Source organism: Topomyia yanbarensis, chromosome 1 (genome assembly GCF_030247195.1).
Source record: "Topomyia yanbarensis strain Yona2022 chromosome 1, ASM3024719v1, whole genome shotgun sequence".
Taxonomy (NCBI): domain Eukaryota; kingdom Metazoa; phylum Arthropoda; class Insecta; order Diptera; family Culicidae; genus Topomyia; species Topomyia yanbarensis.
Window position 1 is genome coordinate 4,934,470 of NC_080670.1, and position 25,505 is coordinate 4,959,974.

Genomic DNA, 25,505 nt, shown 5'->3' on the forward strand with positions numbered 1-25,505 from the left:
GAGCGTATTACCCCTCGATACCATGTCACGATCGCAGCGTAAAGTAAAAGTTTTGGCGGCACTTCACCCGCAGATGAAAGATTTGAACTTTTTCGCATGCACTTTTACGTTTCTGTTCACTTTTCGATACAGAGGCTGGCATGTATGCTACGCCACCCGCATATGTGTACTGACTGGCCGGGGAGGCGGCGTTTGTCAGACTTTTGTCAAGATTTGTTGGAAAACTTCCGACGAACGTGAGTTATATAAATGGGAAAAATAATACGGTATGATTCGAGTCTTTTGGCTTCATATTTTGTTGTGCGTGTTTTTTTCGTTGTTTTCTATAGCGCCTGCAGGATGCAAATTCTGCTTGGCCTCGGAGAAAAAGTTGCATACGCATGCATTTATATTATATAAATTAAACAAGTTTCTCGCGGAAAGTTTCACTCCAAAGATACAGAGGGGTGGAGTCTGCGGGGGAAAACTTAAGCCGATTTGTTTACGACTGGTTGAATAAAATTTATGTGGTACATTGCATAAGCATCTGGTTGGAACAATACACAGAGTATCTCGAATGATGACAGTTCACAACGTCGAAAGCTGATAGGTCTGGAACTGTTGCGAATGCTGTCCACAAAATCATTATGGTTAAATAATAACAATAGAGTAGGGAAACAACTTCATATTGTCCCGATGAGAACGCCAAGCGGAACAACCCGTTCGTTCATCAGTCCTATTTTGTATGAACTCTGACTAACTGGAAGTGTAAAAGAAGATGTCATGCTGTACTCAGAAGCTCATTTGTCTTGTTGCAATATAGGAAGCAAACAGATGATGACAAAAAGGGTGGGGCAGCAAGAGGAAAGGTTGCAATTATAGTGCTACAAAATGGGGATGTAGCATATGCACCCCGGTCAACGAGTGTCTCCCGGTAGTACTTCCTCAGAAGGCTACTACGATCTTCATAAACACTGTCAACCGGTACCAGAATGGCCACATGACGGGTATTGTACTCGGTTTTAATCGCTATTAGATAATAGAGAAAGGCGTTTAGCAAATTACACTTTGTACCAGCTGGGTGGCGTCAACGATGTTGTACGTATTGGTAACTGGGGTAGCAGACCGATGATTTAAACAGAGAGATTACCGATGGAAATTGTGAGTTCAATTCTCCTGAAGCCATTTTAAATCAAATCTGTTAAGGCAAGAATGCTTTTCTACGTAATCAGTTATTTATGTGATGTCATGGCTTATTTTTCTCGGTGTCGGTTTAAGAATTGAAAAAAAGCATATTTGGTAACCTAGTATATCTTCGACGAAAAGTAAAAGGTCTTGTTTAGGGTTTTTCAGTATCTACATGCAGGGCACTTGGTTGACGAGAGTTGTAGATCACTGTTGAGTTGTCATGGATTTGTGTTTCAACCGAAAAAGTGGCCGGTCAATTAGGACAACATCAGAAACACGATCAAACGGGAAGTTAAGCGCACGAACGAACACGGTGGGACGTGACTGAGAATATGACCCACTATGACCGCAAATGTTGAATATTTGATAGTTTAGCTTCTAACGAATTAGGTTCACAGTTCATGGTTTTTCTGGCACCTGTATATTGAAAGAGTTCTATTCAAAATCGTTTCCAAATCAACCCATTCGAAGGTTCCATCACAATAGGAAACAATCTACTGAAACAACTCCAATAATCATGACACTTATTTTTAAAGTGCTTCTCGAATCAAATTAGGACATTCATAAAACAAGAGAATTCTACCCGCCAATTATGTTCCTCAAGCGATGTTTTGTAGCGATGACATATATTTTAATATATCATTCGAGTTATGTTGAACCCAACTGTAATTATTGAGAGGAAAAATTTAAAAAGTTAAATTATAAGCTATCTTAAAAAAATCTCAATTTATTTTTCTTTTAGGAATTGTTTCCGATATAAATACCTAGCAGAGGGCTGCGGGAGGTCATCGACTTCTGGACAGACCCCGCACTCGCTGGCTGTGTGCAATCGAGGAAGATGTGCGTTCGACGGGCGTTCAAGCAGGCAGGAGACTAGCGGTCCAAGATGGAGTTGACAGGAAATCTAAAATACATCCGGTCATGATTCGGAGTACCCCGATCGTTTGGCTACGATTTACCTGGATTGTTTAAAAAAATTGAAATAGAATTGCAAAGAAAAAAAATCTGACACTTCCAAATTCTTTTCTTACAAAGATGGAATTCGTAGAACAGTTCGACGCGGAATGGAAAGGGAAATTACTTCATGAGGAGCTTAACCGGTTCCTCATTACATAGCTAGAAGCGCTTATCAAAAAAGTCCATCTATTGGAGGATTTCGTGGTGTTCAGGTAAGCTTACTCAATAAAGATCTAAACTATGCTACTACTCCTCAGCCAAACTTTGCACATTTCATTGATGTAGAATCAATATAAATATCGTTAACTCATCCACAACACATTAACATGACTCGATGCACTGAACGTGAAATCATTATGTATTATGTGAAGGCAGATAAAGGAAATGAAACTTGTTACTACAAAAACTCGCATACGCTTCTTATGGACGACACAGACCGAACCGACTTTCAGATATGATCAAATGGTTGGACAAATCATGATGTAATGTTAGCCAATTCGACGATAGAAAAGTATTCTTCGAGTTCAGAACTTTACACTTTAGGGGATGAATGGAAAGGAAATAAGATCAGAAAAAGTATTTCAGACGTCTGAGCTGCAACTGAGAAACTAGCTAAATGGTTAGAAAAGAATTCCAATCCATGCCAATGAAATTCCCAAACCTATCAGTCCAAACTTCACGGGAGCTTCAATTGTCAAACAACTACGAAGATGTTGAAATCTGGGTTACTTTCGACGTCACATAGCTATATTTTCCAAAGGCTCGGTAAAAAAAAACTTTAATAAGCTTCTAAAAGTTTTATTCCAATAAAGCAAAGACAACAGCTGGAAAGGAAAGGTTTAATGTTATCTGAAGCTAACTTAACTATGTAAGAAGCAGCATCACTTCAGGTTTAGAGACAACTTCTACAAACAATCCAATGTGGAGCCCGTTCTCGCTGTTCTTCTGTGAATTCGTATCTCATACATCAAGAGGAAATTGAATGGAACGTATCTATTGCCAGAAAGCTACGCGAACGAAATACGCGGTATCATCAAACGAGAGAAACGGCTGAAGATAGATTGTAATGTCTTTTTTTTAATATCAATAAGTCAAACAGGGATAAACAGCTTACCTTTGAGCAGAATCAAATGAAAGCTCCCATTTTTTTTTGTTTTCAGCATAAGAATACCAAACGAGTCATACCCAGTAATTTAAACCATTCCAACTAATATAAAATGGCATTCAGCATTAGTAAATCCTCCACTAATTGCTAAGATGAACTCAAGCAGATAATAGTAGAGTTCGACGAGATTATGATACGTACTCTTCGCTTCAAAATGACGCAATTTGATATAGATCTTCAGTCTTACTGCATTACGGATTGCTTTTTCGAACAAATTCCCGCTCTCCTTATTTAGAATACTGAGATTATTTGTCTGGTAGGGATCCACTAAAAATTTGGCCTCTTTTGCCTCTACAACGTCATCTTCAACCTTGAATTATTTTTACTTGCTAGCTATGTATTTTGAAAAAATGGGGATGTCATTTTCTGATTTCTGGATTAGTTCAATTCTTCGATCGGGAAGGAAAAAATCCAGAAAGCGTTTGTGAACAAAATATTTTCATTTAACTTTCTCGAGTTTTTCCTGTTATTGAGAATAGTTTTGGTAAGTAATTTGCGTTTTGAATTCGTTTCTACAGTACCGACTCAAAGCATTGCGTTTTATAATCCAATTTTATCCCTTGGTGGTTATATTTACTTCTTGAAGCGCGGATCGGCTCTCTTTGATCCCCAACACAATGGATTTGGACACCTGTAAAGGGAATTTTAAATTAATCGTGTTTTTTTTTCATTTTTAATTTAATATTTTTACAAACTTAATTCATAATACTAATTATCCCCTTTCGCTAAAATATTCTGAGCTACCTCTCATTACTATCAAAGCATTATCTTTTTAATTTTTCCTATACTTCATTCCTTGCTTTTACTGGTGGGTGGCAGTTACCGCAGCCGCCAGAAGCAACCAACTTCGGTAGTTATAGTCTTTATAAGTTTTTTGTCTGTTTAGTGCCTTCCCTCCCCAAAAAAGGCCTAGAACAGACAAAAAAAACATCCCCAAACGAACCGACAACAATCATCAACCCTCCCTAAAAAAGTAAACCAGTCATCGACAGACCACGGACACGTTCGCAACCGGCCTTCGACAGGTGAGTTGAGAAGAAACTCGTTCGGGACAGGTATCGGAACACGCACACACACACACACACACACACACACATCCGCTCAGGTTTTATGGGGAAACTTTTCCGCCTGCGCGAGGTTTACATTTTCGCCCAGCAAAACCAGACGCCCAGAATTTTGTTAGTGAAATTGTACAGTAGACAAACAGAATCGGACCCTTTTTCTTGATAATTAAAAGTCTAATCTTTGACTGTGAGATGAGATGTCTGGCATGATGTTGGAAATGTGTAAATTTGGCTTTACTGTTGAATGCCGTACATTCATTTTCGTACAGTAAATCATCTAATCGAAAGGTTTTTTTAACCGGTTTCTTTCACATTTTGGGGCATATAAAAACAATCGAAGGTTATTTTTTGAATCACAACACGAAGAAAACAATCTGTTTGGATGACATTTTTTCCAGCCTACTACTCGGTTATTCGATCACGTGCGTTCAACTGGTGAGGGTTTGCTCAACAAATAGTACTAGTGCTCTTTTTATGGTTTTTGAAATAATAATTTTGCATATTAAAGTTGATAGTATGCGAAATTCGAAGTAATCAGGCGTTTGAATTAGAGCAGTATACTTTATGAAATTTCACCAATAGCACGTGAAAAAATTCCTAAAATGATGAGAATGAGTTTTCGATTTAAAGTATTGAGCTTCTATGATTTCATACAAAACTCGATAAAGCGCGTTATTGTTGTTCCGTTTGTGTAAATGTAGATGTGAAATTTGTGGGTTATTTCCCTGGTTTTCCTCATTCGTAGCCCATAATTACATTCTGAGTTCGGTTCCCTTTCCAGATCATTGCAGATTCCCGTTAGTCGTTCGGTAGACAACGGCAGCGGCTGAGAAGTGATCGCATAAACACGCCAAACATTCAGCACTAATTGGTCCCAACGGAGCAGCCAGGAGCAGCGCATACACCCGACTAGAGTACGTGCTTGTGGCGGGCGTACCCATGTAGGACCTTCTGCTGCATTTTGGAAGCCGGTTCATCGTGGGAAACAGCTGTAGCTAAATGCCAAAAATCTACAAGTGAATTAAAACAGCGTCCCCGTCGGGGTGTAGTTTAACACGGTTTGACAGTACATACAGTACTCTAACCTCCGCAGGCTCAACGAACTGCATCGAGTGAACTCAACACGTTCCAGACCCCGAGCGAAACGTGTTGCAACCGATTCCCCCCAACCTATGTTCGGTGTAGGTGCCAAATAGCGTGACACCTCGTATTAGAGAGTAGGTATCCCGGAATAAACGAGCTGACTTCCCTGAACTGGTAACACCAAACCGACCAAAATTGAGGCTGCCGACACACACACAGACAGAGGCACCCCACCTATACGCATTTTGTAATTCCGGAAATGATCCTCAGTGGTGATTTAGTATTCCGCGTGCATTTCGTCGTGGTTCTGCTTCAAAGCGTTTGTATTACCACCGTTGCCTCGGCCGCCGCTACCGTAACAGTTTCGACAGCGACGAAAACTTCATCAACAACTAATACCACTACCACCGGCAATGGAATCATAGGTGGCGCTGGTCCACCATCCTACAACAGCAGCTGTGGCGATAGTATACCGGCCGTTCCCGACTCACCACGGGTGCCCGATAGCAGAGCCTACTACGATAAGTTACGGCCGGTGATAGCGATGCAAAAGTATCACCTTTTTGGAGGTAAGCATTATCGTTTTTTCTCTCTTGTCTTCCCTTCTGTCAAAACCGAGGAAAGTGGTTCCGGATGTCCGGACGTTAATGTGTTGAAGCAATTCGGCAGTTGACGTGGGAAAGTGTTTTGCTTGTGGGTTTCGGCATGTCTGTAAACTGGTGCTGCTACTGTTTCTAAATAGTGGTAGGGTGCAAATTCTGGCTCCCGGGAAATCAACGAAAAATATCCCCATCAGGCTTTGTTAGTTTAAAACACAATTTTTAAGCTTTTGGTTTAATTTTCGTTTTAGATTAAGACGAGATTGAAATGTGATAGAATTAATCATGCAAACCGAACTTCGTAGAAATTTGTTTACCGCCCACCATTCCTATCAGCAACCAGTTCAAAGGACGCACCAACGATGAGATGACTTAATTCTTAGTTAAACAAATTTAATTAAACTTTACCTCCGGCGTCCAGTTTCGTCTCGGGCAGTAGTAGTTCCTTCTTTCTCACTCTGTCCTACATTCCAAAGGGCTTATAACCCATCGATTAGCGAAATGTTTCTGTCCTACTCTGCGGGCGTTCCGAAGCACAACTGTATAGGTATTCCAACCACTGGAGGACAGGATGACGGCTAGTTTAATTTATTGTAAGCCAGCTGTGCAGCACCGGATGGACAATAACAAACTACTCTCCGCCGCTGGATACGAGAGCATCTTCCGCTTTCACATGTACAAACCATTCGACGTATGCACACAGTCTGGATTGAGGCTAATCCCGGATTGACTTGTTTGAAATCGTTTTTCGGTTCGGTACCACGATGCCACAAGCAAGGGAAGTTTTAATACAGGAAATTAGTGTGTTTGTGTGGGATATTCTGGGTTGCGATAATTTCCAATTACACACCGAGTACACGGTGATGGATTAAGGGTTCGTCGAACCCTGACCTCTTCTCGGCTTCCCTGGTTTGCTCATTGATTGACTGTGGTACCTTTTTTCAACTAACCTCTACGCTCTGACGGGGATTTAATTTCCGCCTACCACGGAATCACGGATTGATTGATGTGAACGGTCAATTCTGGCAGCACGATTGATGCAATCATTCCAACGCCGATCCGGGTCGTCTTCCTCCGGACATTATGGACCCGACATAATTCACTTTTGTCTTGTCCATTTCGCGTGCCGTCTTTTTTTTCTCTACTCTCGGAAAGCAGCAAAATGGTCCTCACATGGTTCAATCGCTGTCCGCTTAGGAGGCGACAAGGCCGCCGGCCGATTCCGGAACCAGTGATTGAACGCTTTGCTTTTCCGACTGACGACTTGCTCCGTCGGTTAGTGTATGTACCAAGTTTTTTTTGGCGTTTGATGTTCTGTTTTTTTTTTTTTTTTCATTTTCGTTGTCGGTCAGAACTCGGACAGACCTGCTCAGCAACGGAGGATTGTCGCCAGTATGCGTACGAGTGTGGTGACAGAAAGCAAATCTGTGAATGTGCCAAAGGATATCGGCCGGATGAGGACAGAAGGACCTGCGTTGGAGGTGAGTGACAAATTGTGTTCTCCATGGTGGTCGGGGTAGGGTTGGGAGGATTGTAGTTTTAGCAATATCATGTCTGGTCCGTAGTTTTGGTGCCGACTCATTCATTCATTCACTGGCTCACTGGATTAAGGTTCAAAATTGACTCAGCTCAGATTCATGCTACAGTCACACGAGCAAGTAATTCCGAAGTGACTTGTGACGCTCGTAGTTGAAGTTTATCCTTCTTTTAGGAAACAGTCAAACAAAAGGAAAATCATTGGTTGAATTTTTTTCATAGGTTGTAACATTTTGATTTTGGATGGCAATAGTTTTCTGGTATAAAATGAACTGACACTAGTTCCACCTGGCGCAGAGTCAGTGCAGTTTATTTTTATTTACGTTGTTTTGAACCAGAAAAATATTTAGGCGCATCGCATTTGAAGTATGGATGAAACGGGCATCGAAGTCAGATTCTAACCGATTCGTCAGCTCATTCATTTCCAGTAATACTGGAGTGACCGGGTACCCATAGAAGGTAGATAACATTTGAAATGCTAGTTCTTCAATTTAAGTTCGACATGCGATTACTAATTTCTCAAATCTGCCGACGAAGTGTTTTCCGAGCAACCTGATTGTCACAGCAAAAATAGTTTTTTTCAACTCAAATTCCCTGTTGCAGTGCCGATTGTACGCCACACAGAATCGCGAAGATTTCTGCTTGGAATACGGTACAGTATCTACCAAGAGAATGAGATGGGCTTAATCTCATTTGACGACAATAGACACCGGCTCGGCCCTCCAACCAAGAACAGTCAGTATAACAAACTACGTATTCTACGAGTTATCATTCCATGCATCCAGACAGCCATTCCTTGCGAGGAGGAATTCTCACGTTGAAGTTTTGAAACTACATGTGAGTGTAGGGTCACTGGGAGCAAGTGTACATTAATCGTAAGTAACCATTTGAGACCACAGTCAGATTAACTGATTGTTCAACTCGAAGGCAGCATTGCTCAATAACTCAATGTCGGAAAACCAAGCTCATTCAATTTTCTCAATAAGCCATCGGAGACAAGGTTCCATAGAAGAGGTGACAGCACACCACCTTGAGGATATCCGCAGACACTCAGTTTCCTTGCATCTACTTGTGTTAACGATGAGCACAAATGTCGGTTGCTAAGCATTGCGTGTATTCAGTTCGTGAAGTATATGAAGGAACTCTATGACCTCGGGCTGTTTCCAAAATGGATTCGAAAGACACGTTGTCAAAATCACCTTCATTGTCAAAAAAACTCCTAAACTTGATTGTTTTTGCGAAAAAGCTTTTTCTTCGTTGTAGACACCATTGTGTAACACAGTAGTAGTTGGCTTACCCCGCTGATATGCGTGTTGCATTGCATGCTGTGGGTGCTCCCTCAAGCTAACATCCCGAATGCAGTGGTCGATTAAACGTTCCACTGTTTTAAGAGGGTAGGAGCTCAGACATATTGGTCTTAAGCTCTTACCTTCTCATAAGTGACACGGCCACCTTCGGGAATAAATTTTACTGTTAGTTTCCACCACACTAATGTAATGTATCCGGTTGCAAAACTACAAGTAAGAACTTTTTTTTCAAAATATGCTTGTAGTGTTCGTATCCTCTTGGAAGTGGAACTGGAATGATTCCATCTTTTTCCGGAGACTTATATGGAACAAAGCTTCCAATCGCCCATTTGATCGATTCCATTGTCACAATTCTACGAGAAAGTGCCCAAGAATCAGAACTACCTGAAAGGAACTCAGGGGCAGTCGTCAGTGCTAGTTCCGTACAGCTTGAAAAGTGTGTGGCGAAAAGACAGTTGAGTATCACATATTCGTCGGATGAGTATTCACCATTAGCATCTCTAATCGAACTGCCATGAAAGTCTGTCGATATCGAAAGTAACTCATTTAATCTTGAGACATTTGTGCTGAGACTTTTCCACTCACTTCGTTCAGAGGATCGAAAGACATTTCTGCGTCTGAGATTCCATGATCTTCTACATAAGTTTTTGAATCGAACTAGTTCGAAGCGGACTAGCCTCTTGGTGTGCTGCTACTATAAGTGAGTTAACCAACCTCTGAAACCTAGTCTCCCAGCCCTCTTCGTAGAGGTTCCAGTTCGTAGATTTGGTATTACCATATGCGAGCGAAACGTTTGAATGATTAAAGACCATGTATTTATTATCAGATAACGACAGTTTGGGAAGAGTCTGTTTGCTAACTCATGCGTGATACTGTCAGAGCAGACATACATCTGTTCTCTGCCAACTCGTGCAAATTTTGGGTAATTTCCTACATTAGGTATGCGCAAATTTGTACTACTTAATTATTACATTAATTCGGTACCTCTTAATTCGATATCTAAGCTGCCTCAAATTGTGTGGTAGGCATTTGCATTACCGCCGATTATGAGGAGACACCTATTTCTGCCACAGTACGATACAACCCTTTTGTAATCATCAGAAGGTGATGATTCATTATGTGGCAAATCTACGGAACAATTACCGTATTTCTTGTTTATGTTATTAACGGTCATATTGACCGTGACAGCACGAGTATCGCAAGTTGTAAGGTCAGATATAAAACATGCGTCAATAGCACTATTCGCAAGTATATATGCACGAGGCATTTCACGTGGATTTGTAATGCCATTTTTGTTGAAAGCTATGAAGACGTGTTAGGTAGCTTTCCAACAGAAATTTTTTTATGGAAAAACTGTTCTTCAACCAAAACTGTAGAAGCTTTTCCTTCCTGCACAATGGTGACCAGAATTCAAACATCGATATTCGCTGTACGTTTATGCTGATGATTAATTTGTGCTACTCCAACGATACTCGATCACAGCACTTTGTATTTCATCCTTATTGTACAACAACTAGAAGATACCAAACACGTTGACTTATGACATGACCATCATTCGATCCACCACGCACCATCACTGTGTTAGAGATTCACTAGACATAGCGAGGGTAAGACCCACAAAACTTCGTGGGCGACCGGAATATTTTTGTTCTGCCAGCCAGCCCTTCAGTCCTCGGCACGGAGAAACACCTTTACTTGAGGACTGCTGTTTTCAGTTGCCTCTTACGACCTCGGAGCAGAAACTCAGTGGATCAATTCTTGGCTGAGATACTTCAACTTGTCGGATGCCACACGGTCTCCAGGCTGGTTTTTGTCTGGAGAAAGATAATAAACTGGCATCAACCTCTTAGAGGACCACAGCCACGTCTGTTGTTAGTCGTCTCTTACGACATGGGAACAGAAATCCAGTGTGTCAATTCTCTACTTTTCTACTCTACTTTTTGTCATATGTTTATGATTGCAGGTTTTTAGTCGAGATTTTTGTATTTTTTATTCACGTCGTCGTGATATTTTTGTCATAAGTAGGGTTATCTTAGTCACGATTTTTAATATTTTTTAACGAGTAGTGTGATTTATGTTCACGATTTCAGGTATTTTATTCTTGAGCTTATTTTCGAATTTGTGACGTGGAATGATGTGACTCATGTCCATGCTATCAGCAGTTTTATCATAATATTCGTAATTTCTCTTCGCCTCACCGCTATATGTTATTTTTTAATTACGATTTTTACTCGGAATAACGTGACAATATTAGCTGGATTATACAAGTGTAATTGATTCGCGGTATCTTGTTCTGTGAAGTTTATCACGAACCCGATTTGTAGTAGCTCTACAATGTATTTTTGGTGCTCAGCGCAATTTTCGTTTTCTGTCCAGATATCACACAATCTTATCAAATTAATATCAATGTTCGAATCTTAATAATTTTTGTTAATGGGCTGTGTGGCCGACGGCTCAGCGAAAATGTGATTAATACTACATGGAGCATTTGCACAGCTAAGTATAAATTACTCAATTCTTTTAAATTTCGTTACATTGATTTCCCGTTCTCTGCGATAAACCCTTCTTTGGTGGGTACTGAAGCCCGCATGATAGTATTGACTAATGGGGAGGTATCTCCGACGACCGACATCCATTCAGGTTTCTCCGATGGCAAATATAATGCCGATAAGTCTCCTTTTCATAGCAAACCATATCAATCTAATACAACCGGTCCCTGGATGATCTTCCGATATATCGCGTGATCTAACTAAACAACACTCGGGCGTGTACGAACAAGTATTTTGTCTACGTACCCGCCCTGGAAGTTAAGATTGATGGTGTAGTCTCCGGGAGGGACCTTGATTGCGAAATATAGGGTTGGCTCCTTCCAGAACCCTTCGATTTAGCCAGTGAAAATTTTGGTATGCAAGTAATTGCGTTATGGAAAAATTGAGGATTATAAGTAAACTTATTTTCCATCAGCCTCATTTTGAGCTTTTCCTCGGATCTGTTGTTACAAACTTTGTTTTGAACGAGGTTTGTCTAGATATGAACTACCGTCGCTGCAAAGTTGCCCATTGTAAAAACAATGCACGGTGTGGAAAATGCGGAGAGAATCATGAAAACTTTACCTTCTGTGAATCTTTACGGAGACTCCACATGAACTGTCGACATATCTTGCATGTAAATTATACGGGGAAAACTAAAGCATTCTTTTGAGCGCTCCGAGAGGAAATGCTAAAGAGGGATACGCCGCCAGCCACGACTAATTTTTTCGCTCAATTGATCACTAAAGAGAGAGATTCTGACAATCCCATTGAGGGAACATCTTCTAATGTGCCTGTAATCATTTCCTCTCCTAAGCTTCCTCGTAAAGACCTGAGAGTGCCCCTTGATGGATGCTATTACAAAACCGAAGTAAGTGCGTCATTCCTATTATTTTTCTATGTTTTACACAATGCAATGCGGACACTTAGGCGTTAGCGGGAGATACTTATGACAGATCGTGTAGCTTCAACGAAGTTTTCAGTATTTATTGTAAGAGGACGCTTGAAAATAGGCAAATTTCGTGGGACATGGTATTTTAGTAATCCCAAAAGTATCAACAAACCTTGGTTAAAGGGGATGGATGAAGGTCGTGACTTCCTTCGGGTGATATCTCGGGTCATGTCTAATCATTGTACGTTGAATGCGCGTCTTCAGCGCATTGGGGTCGTGGAGAGCGATCTCTGCACTTGTGGTGACGGCTATCACAACAATAAACATGTTGTCTGGTCGTGTGCCTGATTTTCTAGCGACAGTTAAGCCAAAAAGGACATAAATTATCACAGCGTGCTACCTCCTCGCACACGAGCACGTGCAATAAATTGTTGTAAATTTTTCGATTGTCTCCGAATTCCGGTCGCACAATTAACATCATTATTTGAAAACCACTAAATGGATACTAAAATTGAACGATCCCTTACCAGCATTCGACTGGTTGTGAATCCAAGTGGTTGAGTAATGGAATAGTAGGCTGAAAAAATGCCGTCCCAACGATTAGCATTTTCTTGATTATTATCAACAGAACGTTATTATTTTGTGTTTTTTGCTAGATAATATTCTATTTGTGTGTTGCAGTGATTCAAATAATAGATGCAATCGATAAAAAGCTTCAAAATCTAGTAATTTAGCACTGGATTCAATAGTAAAGAGCAGTGTGCCTAGTTTGAGTTTTTACAATCAGCTTTTAAACCAAAGAAAAATGATTTTCCTCGAAGGTAAATTAACCTGATAGTTTACATTCTTATGCCAGTATTCAATATTAAAAAAAAATTCTTAGTGCCTTGAATTCGCACCAGAACGGCACATACCGTCTTTGCAGGGAATTCAATATTCATCGCGCTTTGTCCCGTTCCAGTACATTAGTTTATCATTCCTGCTATACGTAGAGGGTAGAACAGCTATTATTGTCAACTGTCGTGTTTTATTCCTCATCCAGCCAACATCCTCCGATGTTGGTGTTGGTTGAAGGTAAATTTTTTCCACCATCGGCAAGGGTGCGGAAATGTGCGCGCTTACTGCGAAGTGAATGTATTCAAATCGCATTATTTGTACGTTCGTCGAATGTTATAGTCCATGTCGGTACAAATCCTGACTATTCCATGTTTTTCCCGGGAATCGTAACGGATACCGTTTCGTTGCTATCGCGACTCACATTCCAATTCGGTTCGCCGGTGATGAGAGGATCCGTCATCATAGTCGGTGATTTCGCTGCATGAACCAATGCACGGTGCTAGTTCTTTTAGGGTATTTCAAAAAGAAAAAAAAACAGTTCAGCGAGTTTGTTTACAAAGTATTAGAAAGCGACTAGAGCAATTTTTTTTACTGGTAGAATAAAAAAGCATTCCAAAGAAAAAAAATCTAAAAAAAGACTAAAAACTGTCAAAAACGTGAGAATAAATAGTTTCACGCAATGTTCTATTTACGTAAATTTTGAGAGCTCAGAAAAATTTGCGGTCTAATCGCACCGAGCTGCCGCACGTGCAACGGTCTATAATTCAATGTTCACGTGCAACTTTATACATCTTTGTACCCGTGCAGTTCCACTGACTGCGTTGCAAGTGTCACATGGGCGAGGTTTTAACGAACAACACCCTGCACGTCGTGTTTTATCTATTCGCTTCACTTTCCACGTGGAAAAATCATCAACTGTTTACTCTCGGTAACCCTTTCGAGTGGAAAAATAAAACCGTCATTTGCGTGAGAGCATCGCGTGAAACATCATCGTTGAGGAAAAAAGTGCGAAAAAAAACTATTCGTAACAGTTTGATTCTACTGTTCCACATAAGCTGCTTTCAGCTTTTTGGACACTAAAGCTTAGCTTGTTTTTGTTTCAAACACTGTGAAACATCGAACCGTTTTAATTTTAATGATGATTTTCTTGTAAAGACGTATACTCTGCAACCGTTTTAGATTAGGGGGGAAATTAAGTGATACATCCAATCATTAATATGTGTCACCAAAAATCAGCTCTACTCCAGCTGTTGTTTGTTTGGATACACATATAACGACTGCTGCAAATCTGTATCCAACTAACTCACCTTAATCGTTCTTACTTTGCTTTCTTTCCTTTTCATGTCCAAAATAAAAAAAATGTCACAAACGACCAAAAAAACAACCACGACGACTTCGAAAAAGCCATCGGCAAACGCTGTCAGTACGACGCCCACTGCATCACCAATGCTTACTGCAAAGGACAAATGATCTGTACGTGCAAACGGGAATACGAATATCACTCCGAGGATAAGTGGTCATGTCAAGGTAATTTATCAAACTCAAAAAAAGAATTTCATTCCTCCATCCCTTCCTCCTACCGTTCCGGGTCTTCCTTCTACGGTATGGTGAGATGCTGAAGCTTTTCTTGTTTGAAGAAGATGGTCCCAGGCCCAGGACACGCGCCTGTGGTCTCTCGCACAGTAGTAGAATCGGTGCAATCTTGGCATCAGGATCAGTTCCAATTCGATATCCCTAGAATTGGTTTTCTTTTCTGCTCTACCAAAGAGGTCGAAGGAAAAATGTCGGTTTTAGAAATGCACAGTTTGGGACGTGAAATGATATCAGGAAAGTGAGATAACACGAGTGCAACACAGCGGAAAGTAGAAAGCAAACCAATCTAATGATAGCACAGTTGACTAAGCAACGAGAGTAGTTTGGAAAAATATACAGAAGTCAGGATAAAAAAATGCAAAAATGAGACAAGCTTGTATGCATTAGGAATGGTGTCAGTTACTAATGAGATGTTGACGCTCAAAGCCGATGGACATCTCACTGTCAATAATCAACCGAAGACTATGAAATGGAGACATAATATAAAAAAATATTTCTGGTCTACTCGATGACTGTTTGGAGTCACTAAATCTAACATATTTAATAGCATTGAATAATAACCAAGTTAGCGAATATATCACAAAAGTTGACTTACCATGTTCCCGTTTCATATTCGTTGAACTTGTATCTCTTTCTCTGCATCATTTTAGTATTTTATTATTCTTGGAGAAGCGGATACATTGGAGTAAAAGTTCAGAAATATAGAAGTATGCAGCATATTCAGACTAATGAACGCACTGAAACAAATAGCAAAGGTACACACAGAAGAGGACATAGAACGAGAAAAGTAAGTAAATAAAATTATGGAATGTTTGAATATCTTAAAACTTCTCAGACAGGGAAGAAGCGTCACTTTCGAATCCATCAAAATTGGAAGGAAGTAGCTCTTCAGTTTTGCTTTCTTCAGATTTATCGTCTTCCTCCTCATACACCGACTCCACCTAATAGCTCAAAATGTATTAGCTTCACCTTTAGTTTTTTCTCGAGCTATTCTAACAGTGCCATCGGCAGGACAGCGATGTATGTGCCCATAATAATTCAATCGCTGAGCATGATATATCTACCCAGAGGGCAAGGTACTAAGTAAAAAGAATACTCAGAGTTTGGGTTAATATTGGACAATGGACGAGCGATCGTGGCCATTGCGGAACTATTGGCCTCTTCGGGGCTTCGTCAAAATGGGCAACTTCGATAATAGCAGTATGGAGGTTATCGTCAAAAACATCAGGAGCGTGGACCTAGAGTAGCTTACTATTAGAATGGAAATGGACCATAAAAGAAAATATAACATTTAACATCTACATAGCACGTTAAAACTACGTCTCCTCAGAAGAAGGAACTGAGGAGAATCTGGCCCATGACAGGTAGAGCTCGTCAACATAATCGGTGGTTAAGGTAATATCAAATATCTTAATCTCCTCGTACCTTACTAAGAAAGCAAAAAGTGAAATCCAAATAAGGAAATCTGAATAAGGAAATTGAATGTCTTACAATGGTAAAATTCATGGAAAACAGTGAAGAGAAGCTAGATCCTAAAAATCCAAGATCAAGGAAAAAAGAAATACGTATTGATATCAGCGACCTTGATAACCCTTCTTGTAAGACGTTTTAGGCCAATATAAAAAACATGAAATTTAGCCAAGCACAGTCGCCATATCGGACCCACCATTTTAAATTTTACATTTTTGATATCAGAATCAGAATTAGCGACCCCGAAAACCCCATTGAAGAATTTTTAGGCCAATATAAAAAAAAACATGAAATTTAGCCAAGCACAGTCGCCATACTAGATACGCCATTTTGAATTTACATTTTCGACATCAAAATCAGAATCAGCAACCCCGAAAACCCACATGTAAGACGTTTTAGCCCAGTATAAAGATAAACATGAAATTTAGCAAGGCAGGGTCGCCATATTAGATCCCACGTTTTGAATTTTGCATTTTCAACATCAAAACCCCGAAAACCTATATTAAGCTAAAATTAACAGTATTAACAATGAAAAAGAAATTCGCGTCGCAAACGGTTCTAAGGAGTCCATCTACCAATGACCACATAAGGAGTGACAGCAATCATTTCTAAAGGAACGCTCAGGATGTTCAATGAACTATATAAAGGAAGATGGTTTGGTTGGCTACGAACTCGCCATCCAGCCACAGTACCACAGCTCGACTGCACAACATTTCACTTCTTCGGTTGGGTACGGTAACAGTTCAGTAAATTGTCGAGCGAATAGTTTAATTTTGCATAGTGGTCTTATTGTCGCTTTCAAAAAATGTTATTCGTCCCACTAAAAATACTTTTTGGTGTTATTCAACAGGGAAAACAGATTGAAATTTTGAGCAATTCTACCTCTGGGGGATTGTTTTTCACATAATTGCATTTACGTCAAAACCCAAAAAAAAAAGAATTATTGAAGGAAAGATACACTGGCTCATCTGGTGTGATCTGAACCTGACGATCTGGTTTATCACAATTAGCCATTATTACTTGAGGAAAATATGGCGTCAATTGACGGTTCAGTATCACGAGTATTGTGGAATCGATTAGCAAACAGAGAATAAAATTCTCCAGTCAAAAGGTCTCGTTACTGAATTTATCTTGGGTGCAAATATATATATTTAGATGGTTCTAGTGTACTTATTTTTGTTATGTGTACCAATTACCGTGTGAAGCTATTTTAGTCAATAAACACACAGTAATTCATTGCAAGATCGTTTCATGTTATTTTTCAATGTCCCTATATAATTTACCCAAATGTAAATAACGATATGTATGGGGTGAACAAGTGAATTACCTAGCATAATAATAGCTTAAACCTTGGGCCCAATCAAATAACCTGTGCTACACTAAACACGCGTCGATTCCATAAGAACTTATTCGTGGCTGGCATTCGAAGGTTTCATTGTAGTACTGGAATAAATTTGTCTGTCATTCCGATATGGGTCATTGGAAAAACCGGTTGAGCTAATACCTACTGCGCTCCAAAACTATCTTTTGAATTTTTTTTCCGAATTCTACTGTCGGCCAAGCTATATATAAATCAAATTATGTCAAATTTTCAGTGTAGCATAATTATTAATTCAAAAAATATGGTTGAGATATTCCAGACTCTAGATTTGATATTTAAAATGTATGATAAATGATACGAGATTCAAGATTCGGGGCCCGAACCATCCATTCCCCAAAAAGTTAAAAAATTGCAGCTGAACCATTTTCTCAAATCATTCTCCAACGGTACGTGTCCGCCTCACCTTCAGCCAGCACCCCCAACAGTCGATAGTTCGGATGTGGCCCGGACTAACAGCCAACCACTCGCTTAATCCCGGGTTCCATCTCCTAAGTAGCGTTCCCATTTTCTGTGCACGAACAGAACGCAGCACTAATTTATCCTTTTTGTTGATTACAGCGTCAGCGGCAGACTCGATGTTGCTGTTGCTACGATTCCGCCGGCCAGTGCCACCGTTCCCGCCGCATTTAGTTTCCCGAAAATCGACTCCGACCAGTTGGCTGTCGACGATGATGACGACGACGACGAGGACGTTGCTGCCCCGGACCTGGTCCCTGCTGGTAGCTCTACTGGGCTCGGGAGGTGGAGCAATCATTATTCCACTTGTTCTCGTTAGCAGCTGGCAGTTGAAGATAAATTTATTTACAGTTTGATTGGATTAAAAATAAGCAACGGCAGTCAGAAGCAGCAGCACCACCAGCAGAAGCAATAGGAATTGGTGCTCGAATCGCTTCCGGAAATTTGCCGTTTCGGAACCCGCTTCCCCTACCCGTATTTGCTAGTTGCCGATTCGACACCGTCGCTTAGACTCGAAAAAAAACGAAAAGCAATTCTTCTTTGTACTGGTGGTGGTGCTGCTGCTGCTGCCATTGCAGCAATCATACATTACGTTTCGGTGAAAGCCGTTTTTTCCTACTCGTAGATGCCGAAAATGTTGGGCACTGGTGGATTATGAAGTAGTTTCAAATTAGTGATGTTAATTAAAACTCTTGTGTCTCCTGGTCTCATAGCGATTTCATTTTCACATTGTGCTGGGCCGGTGCAGTGTATAAAAAAAGATTTATTACAAGGACTACACCATACCGGTCTGGTGCAATGTCAAAAGCGAAAATGCCAGCGATTTTACTAACTTATTTTATCACAATCAAATTCAGCCCAAAATTTTCCATCGTGCCAGCGCAGCCTGAAATTGCAACCCCATCATCTGCTGGTGCAACGCGCGGGGGAAAACAATGACAGGGCGTGCCGGGAAAGTTTAACAAACAGCGAGGATCGTGAGGATAAGGCGACACGGCGCGCGATGCAGGAGTTCTCTTCCTATGTATATACGAGCATCAGCTGCCGGAGGAAAATCGAAATAAGATTAGTTTGCACGTTCCGTTAGACGGTCTTTCTTGAGATTGGAAGCACCCATCGCTGCCACATCCCTTCCCTCGCACTGAAAGGAGAAAAAAAATGAGGACAAAATCAAACAGAAATCATTTCCTTCCCGTTTTACGAGTTCTTACATGCAGCCACAGACAGCAAACCCAGAGGACTTTGCGGCATAAATTTTATCTCGGAACCGTAATGGCGTCGAAGCTGCGAGCTATTTGTTCAATAAAATCAATGTTGGATTTACGTGTTTCTTGGGAATTTCATTAAGTGCAAAAAAACCGTTTGTTACACATCGATCATCACGGCGCCGCGGCAAACTGCATCCGGGTACGGATGGGTTCCGGGAATAAAATGCACTCCCGTGGGACTAACGGGAATTTGGACTCCTGCGGAAACAGAAAACAAACAATTCCGAAACGCTCATCACTTCGTCCGATTGATAACCGTTTCCGGTGAATTATGTTAAATTTTTTATGTCGGCACGCAAATGAATTCCATAATTGCTGAACACTGGTAAATTATGCCCCGGAAAATGAGCTTATCAACGAGAAGTGTGGTTTCGGTCAGCCTGTGGAATCGTTTTACGCAACGTGCGGTTAAATCACGCGGTCTGCTGGGTGACGTTCGAAATGGTTCTATCGAATTTTTCGTATCTTGACAGAGCAAACAAAAGAACTCACGTGGCAGCCAGTCCTATCGTAGGAGGCTACATTTCCTCACAAACGCTGTAGTTGCGTCGCGTCAGTTGCTATGCAGCGCCACCGTTTCCATGGAGTGCGTTGCCGTGGACGCCGCTGGAAGTGTTTTTTCTTTCAATTCGTCATTTCATGCATCGTTTATAGAACGTGTTGTGTGGTTAGTTTGTGCGAAAATTGAAACATACGAAACAGCCGTCCGGAATGGACTACCGGTTCCGTTGGGTTCGAGACCATCTGTGCCGGACGCTGGGTGTGGACGAACCGCGCTACATCGAATCGGTGCTGAATGAGTTCTACGACGAACTGATGGCGTTTTTTGACGACGAAATCAGCGACCATCGGGAGGATCAGAAGCGGATTCTATTCGCCTATCGGACGTTCTACGACAAGCTGGTCGAGGAAGAGGTTGTGGCCCTGGAACCTGGTAGGAAGTATGTGCTGATGTTCGGTGCAAAATTGATCTGATTTTGGTTTCTTATTTCCGATATTTGATTAAATAGTGGGTCCAATGCTCGCCACCGAACCAGAGCTAATACTGAAGGAGAAGAAAGGGAAGAAAGCTAAAAGTACGTACTACATATTGTTTTTATACAGTTTTTGGTTGGGATCAGTATACCAAAAATATATTAGTAGATAGGATATTGGGTTTGCTAATGCTGATTTCGGTTTTAGATTCGAGTCGCCATAGGTTCGCTCTAATATTTACCGAATTTATATAAAAATGACAGTTCCGAGTGAACCTAGAGCGACTCTGATGTCGTTTTCGATTGAGAACCTAGAAACTAACCCAGTTTAGTTGCTTCAAACGAACGTTTTTAATGAAACTGAGTTGGGTTCTCACCAAACAGCGGTGGTGTGAGCGAACCGGAAATATATTTCAGGTTGGAACCCAACCCGGTTTTCAGTTCAGTGGCGCATAACCTAGGTTGGAAACTGGCTTCAAACAAACGGTTTGACAGCAGTTAGGTCCGAAACTGTGTTAGTTTCTGCTTCAAGCCAAAACGACATGAACTAAAAACGAATGCTGATTTCGTTTTTAGAGCCGAGTCGCTCTAGGTTCGCTCTGAGCTGTCACTTTTGTATGGATTTTGTAAATATTATAGCGAACCTAGGGCGACTCTGATCTAAAACCGAAATCAGCAGAAATCAGCATAAGACTGGGGGATGTCGCATCAGATGACACTGCGAAAAAACTGTGATGGAGGGCGTTCAGTGCGAACAAGAAAACAGTCACTCAAAAGTAAGTTGTTGTGGTTTTTGCTTTTTTTGCACATTTTTTTTATTATGACTGAAGAAACTATGATAATATTCTTATCAGCCTTGCACAAGGTTCAAATGAAATTTATGTGGAATTTACAGGGACCTCTCAAATTGTGTGAAAAAAAGTAATTATTGCACTTTATTAATTTATTAACGCGCTGAAAGCAATCATTCAAATTTAGTAACTTATTTTATTACTGAATCAAGGTTGAGTTCAATGAACTATGGCTTGAGTTTTATAGTTTTCCAGGTACTCTAGATAACTTTAAATTGTTAACAATGCATTCGTGGTAGTTGTAGTCATGCATCCCTGTATTAATCGATACCTTAGTTTTGAAATTCGTTGATTCCTGAAGGTTTCTACTTCGAGAAACTGGAACTGTTTGACTTTTTTAGTACCAAATTGATTGATTCTTGCATCCGGGGTCCAATATTACTTGATTCGAGGGGCAATCTTAGGAATCCGCCATTGAATTTTTTGAAAATATAAAATAATTTCAGATTCCTATTTTAATTTTAATAAATGGTCGGTGTTAAGTCAGACCGGACTAAGTCGCAAAACATCAAAAAATTAGATAATGACAGCTACATTCGACTTTTGCCAAATTTGAAATATGTAACAATAAACTAGAATTATGGCAATAATTAATTTCCAATCATAATGTAAAGGATTCTGCGATTCAAACTTTAAACCTGTTTTTCTCGAAATCAATATTTTGTCACTTAGTCCGGTCTGACTTAACACCGACCAAATGATCTGTGAAGCTGCAGTTTAATATTTCTGAACTAATCCCTGTAGTTCTAGATTATGATAAGTCTGGGACATCTAATTTTTTTAAATGTTCTGTTCCTGCTTCTTTGGATTTTTTAAACAATTTTCTTGATTTCTAAATTTACTCATCCCCAGCTTCTTCGGGTTCTGTAGTCCGAATTTACTGGATTCATTGTTTTATAAGATTTTTTTATTTCTACAATCTAAATATGTTTGTGTCTAGATCTTGCATTGATGAATATAATTTCAGCTTAATTCTAAAAAATTCTGGGATGTTGATCTGTTTACTGAATTTTATAAAGTTCTGAATACAAAGAAACTTTATTTTCTTAGCTTCTTGAATGATCGATGTCTAACTTTGAGTTTATTGCTTTAGGATTTCTGAACGGCTTTAATTCAGTTATCCGGGTGATTTTTTTAAACTAGTGCTCTTTGTTTACTTGTTGATCGGTTTCAATTTTTGGAGGAATTTTTTCATAGTGTTGTGTCTGTTTGTCTGTGCAGAAACGATGAGTAGCAAGAATATTTTCTGAGCATTGTAAAAGTTTGCATTTTACTCAATTTCTGGATTGTATAATAACGTGTCCAGGAATGATTTATTCGAACTTTGATTGCCCACTCTCGCAAAATCCTGTCGGAGCAGATAGCAAGATCTAACCCCTATACTCTAACAAAACACGAAACAATTCACAAAACAACAGATATGGTGCTGTTAACTAATCAGAAAAAGGATCTTTTATTTACAATGGACTACCAGGCAAACGATCAAAATGCAGTGAAGAATTTTGGTATTATTAATTGGGATTGACAATTAATCAAAATAAAAAAAATAAATAAGTTGGTAGTTAGGGTTTACAGTCGAGTACTGAATTGAATGGAGTAATTAGATTTTGTACACCAAGTTCTCAAGTTCTGAACATTTAGAGTCAAGAATACTGAAATAAATGTTAAGACGGTTTTTACAATCAAAATCCCATACTTGTGAAACCGTTAAATTTGGAGTTTTAGTATATTTGAAGAAGTCTTGTCATTCTTGGACCGAATTTATCCATGTCTGATTTGATTCTTCCGAGATCAAGAGCCTCAGAAGAATAAACTCAGTCTTACTTCGGTTTTTCTACAGTACTGCCAAGAGATATTATTTTCGGATCCCCGCAAAATACTTAACAACCAAGTTGAGGAGATGAATTGTTCCTCCTCTTTCAGTAGATGGTCCCTCTAAGTCGTCCTCGTTAGGAGACGAAATAGCAAAGGAGTGTGTTCGGAGTGACATTTCTCTGATCGATTGGAACGTTTCTTGAAGGGACCTTTCTAGTTCATACCCTCGTAGTTTGCACGCAGGGCATGTCAAGATATCACGCAAATTATCCCCACAATAAGAACACTTTTCTTACTGTTAATATCATCTTTTATTATCGTCGTACTTTCCCCAGCAGAGTGGCTGTTTGGCCCAATTGTTTGCAATTAAAGCAATCAGTGGAGCCAATAGACCGAGCGAAGATCACCCAAGAATGAATTTGACGGAGGGCATAATTTCATTCAATCTGAAGTATTTTCATCGTATGAAATGACGAATACCCAAAAACTGCCAACCGCGCGTGAAACTGTAAATCGCTGACCACTCCGTCAATCTCAACTTCGCTACCGGAGATGTTGATACGATAGTATAATTTAGTTTAGAGGAGGCATTAAGTTCTGTTCCCTTCATATTGTACCGGTGGAGATTTCCCATCGAATAATGTGTTTTTATGTAAAGCGTGATACAATGTAAGTTTAATAGTAATACTGGTGATACACGTGTTATCGTTGAACGGAACTTGCGATGGGAAAATGACCTCGGGATGTACCGCTAGGTCTCTGTCATTCTGAAATGGGTCATTGGAAAATCGGCCGAGCTAACACCTCCTACATCCCGAAATAAAGTTGTTTGCATAAGGAAGCCACACCATGTGTAGAAAACTTTTTTTTTTCATAATTCCACTGCTGGCCGGGATTCGGAAGGCTAACACACACACACAGCGTGATACAATGTCAGTCTTTTCTTTTCTTGAACTTTTGTAGCCTCTTCGTTTTTGACAGTTTACTACACTGGTGTAGTTGGTGCTACATTCATTCAAACTTGGGTGTAATCAGTCTATCCCTTTTTTGCACTACACCGGTGTAGTGTCAAGTAAAAACGAAAACGCTATTAGAGTGGTTGAATGTGATATTCTCAGCGTTTTAAACACAATGTGGGTTGGAGTTTCGGATTTTTTAGATGTTATTCAAAATTGGATAACTGTTGTCCAGTAGCAAAAATAATACATCCTGTACTGTGTTTCTAAAAGAGTTAAATCTTGATCAAAACTGTTTTGACTGGCTGATGCAGTCTATCTGGTGCTTCTTTTTGGCTTGGAGACACGATATCCCCATTTTTTGACATTTCCTCGGGTGTGCCATAGGGGAGTCGTTTAGACCCACTGATATTCGTGTTATTCATCAACGACCACTACAAGCTACTATAGTCTCCTAAACTGATTGATGCTAACGATTTCAAGGTATTTCAAATAAAAACCTTGCCTTTGGATTGTGGTGGCGTGGAAGCTAACACATCGACCTCCTTGTGAAAACTGATGCGAGTTGATTCAGTTACCCACGTCATCTGAACATGAGGAGATGCAAAAATGTACATTTTCCGATGCTAATTTCCATACAAACTTTCACTTTCATAATTTGCACCGTCATTTCGGACCACAGAAGGAACTCAAAAATTGCTGTGCCCGCTAATTAGGATCATTTTAATTTTTTACATACATTTTCGAGTCAGTCCAATGAACTCAGCGTTTCTTTTAGTCTTACATTTGCCGAAAAAAGAACAAAATCGATATATTATTTCAAGAGTTTGAGTTTGTTTTCTTATTTTGCCCTGTTCAGAAGATAAAAATAGCTTTGCTGCTGTAGTAGGGCACGCAATCAAATCTACCCGTGCCCCGCTTTGTCTATCTACAGAAGAATTTTTTTGTCCCTTCTACCTAGTGTGTGAAACGTGAACAAACAATGAGTGACAGTGCAAAGCCAGGGAATAAATAAACATGCTGTTGACTTTTTGAAATGTTCGATGAGACCATCGATTTGTGAAGTGGAGCAATTGTCGAATGTGAACATGAAGCTCAACATAGCAGAAGTCACGGCTGTGCAATTCGACGACTTCATGAGGTACTGATTATGTTAAAACCATAAGTGAAGTAGAGTCATTTGCTTCGCAGAAGAATTTGAAACACGTCATCGAATGTAATGATATTTTATTCAGCATCCAAACATATCAAGACAATGACAGTATTGAAGTAAAGCTAAATGACCTGGCACCGCCTACTAATGCTTGCACTATCAAACAACACATGTCAAAATACTGAGAAGTGGATGCGGTTAAGCAAGATACTTGGAGTAATTTTTGCCAGGTCTAGGCAATAGCGTTTGTGTTGTGAGAAATCGTCTGACAAAATCTAACCCCTCCTACATAACCATCCAAAGGAAATCAAGCCAACATATTACATATACTTAGCGAACATTGATCACGTACCCAGGACAGATTTCTACATGCCAATTCTGTGATCAACCACTACACCACGGAAAATATTGCGCAGAGGCTGCTAAGGAAATTCCATCTACTACAACCAAGAC

At 40.1% G+C, this 25,505-nt stretch overlaps 2 protein-coding genes across 7 annotated transcripts in view; both read left to right on the forward strand.

Moving 5' to 3' along the window:
• LOC131676689 (uncharacterized) overlaps positions 1-18,739 on the forward strand; it is a 32,863-nt gene extending 14,124 nt beyond the window's left edge. The window contains exons 3-7 of one of the 5 annotated variants that reach the window (XM_058955941.1): positions 5,135-6,005; positions 7,388-7,516; positions 14,540-14,662; positions 15,379-15,515; positions 18,138-18,334. In XM_058955941.1, the coding sequence (XP_058811924.1) occupies positions 5,696-6,005; positions 7,388-7,516; positions 14,540-14,662; positions 15,379-15,515; positions 18,138-18,209 (771 nt within the window). In that variant the 5' untranslated portion in view covers positions 5,135-5,695 and the 3' untranslated portion in view covers positions 18,210-18,334. Of the gene's footprint in view, positions 1-2,286; positions 2,337-5,134; positions 6,006-7,387; positions 7,517-14,539; positions 14,663-15,378; positions 15,516-18,137 lie in introns of those variants that run through there. The other 4 variants (XM_058955940.1, XM_058955939.1, XM_058955942.1 and 1 more) reach the window with 4 other exon arrangements.
• A 1,223-nt stretch (positions 18,740-19,962) lies between these two features.
• LOC131676668 (dynein axonemal heavy chain 10) overlaps positions 19,963-25,505 on the forward strand; it is a 103,479-nt gene continuing 97,936 nt past the window's right edge. For both annotated transcript variants that reach the window (XM_058955902.1, XM_058955903.1), the window contains exons 1-2: positions 19,963-20,237; positions 20,314-20,379. In XM_058955902.1, coding sequence (XP_058811885.1) covers positions 20,015-20,237; positions 20,314-20,379 — 289 coding nt within the window. In that variant the 5' untranslated portion in view covers positions 19,963-20,014. The remainder of the gene's footprint in view (positions 20,238-20,313; positions 20,380-25,505) is intronic.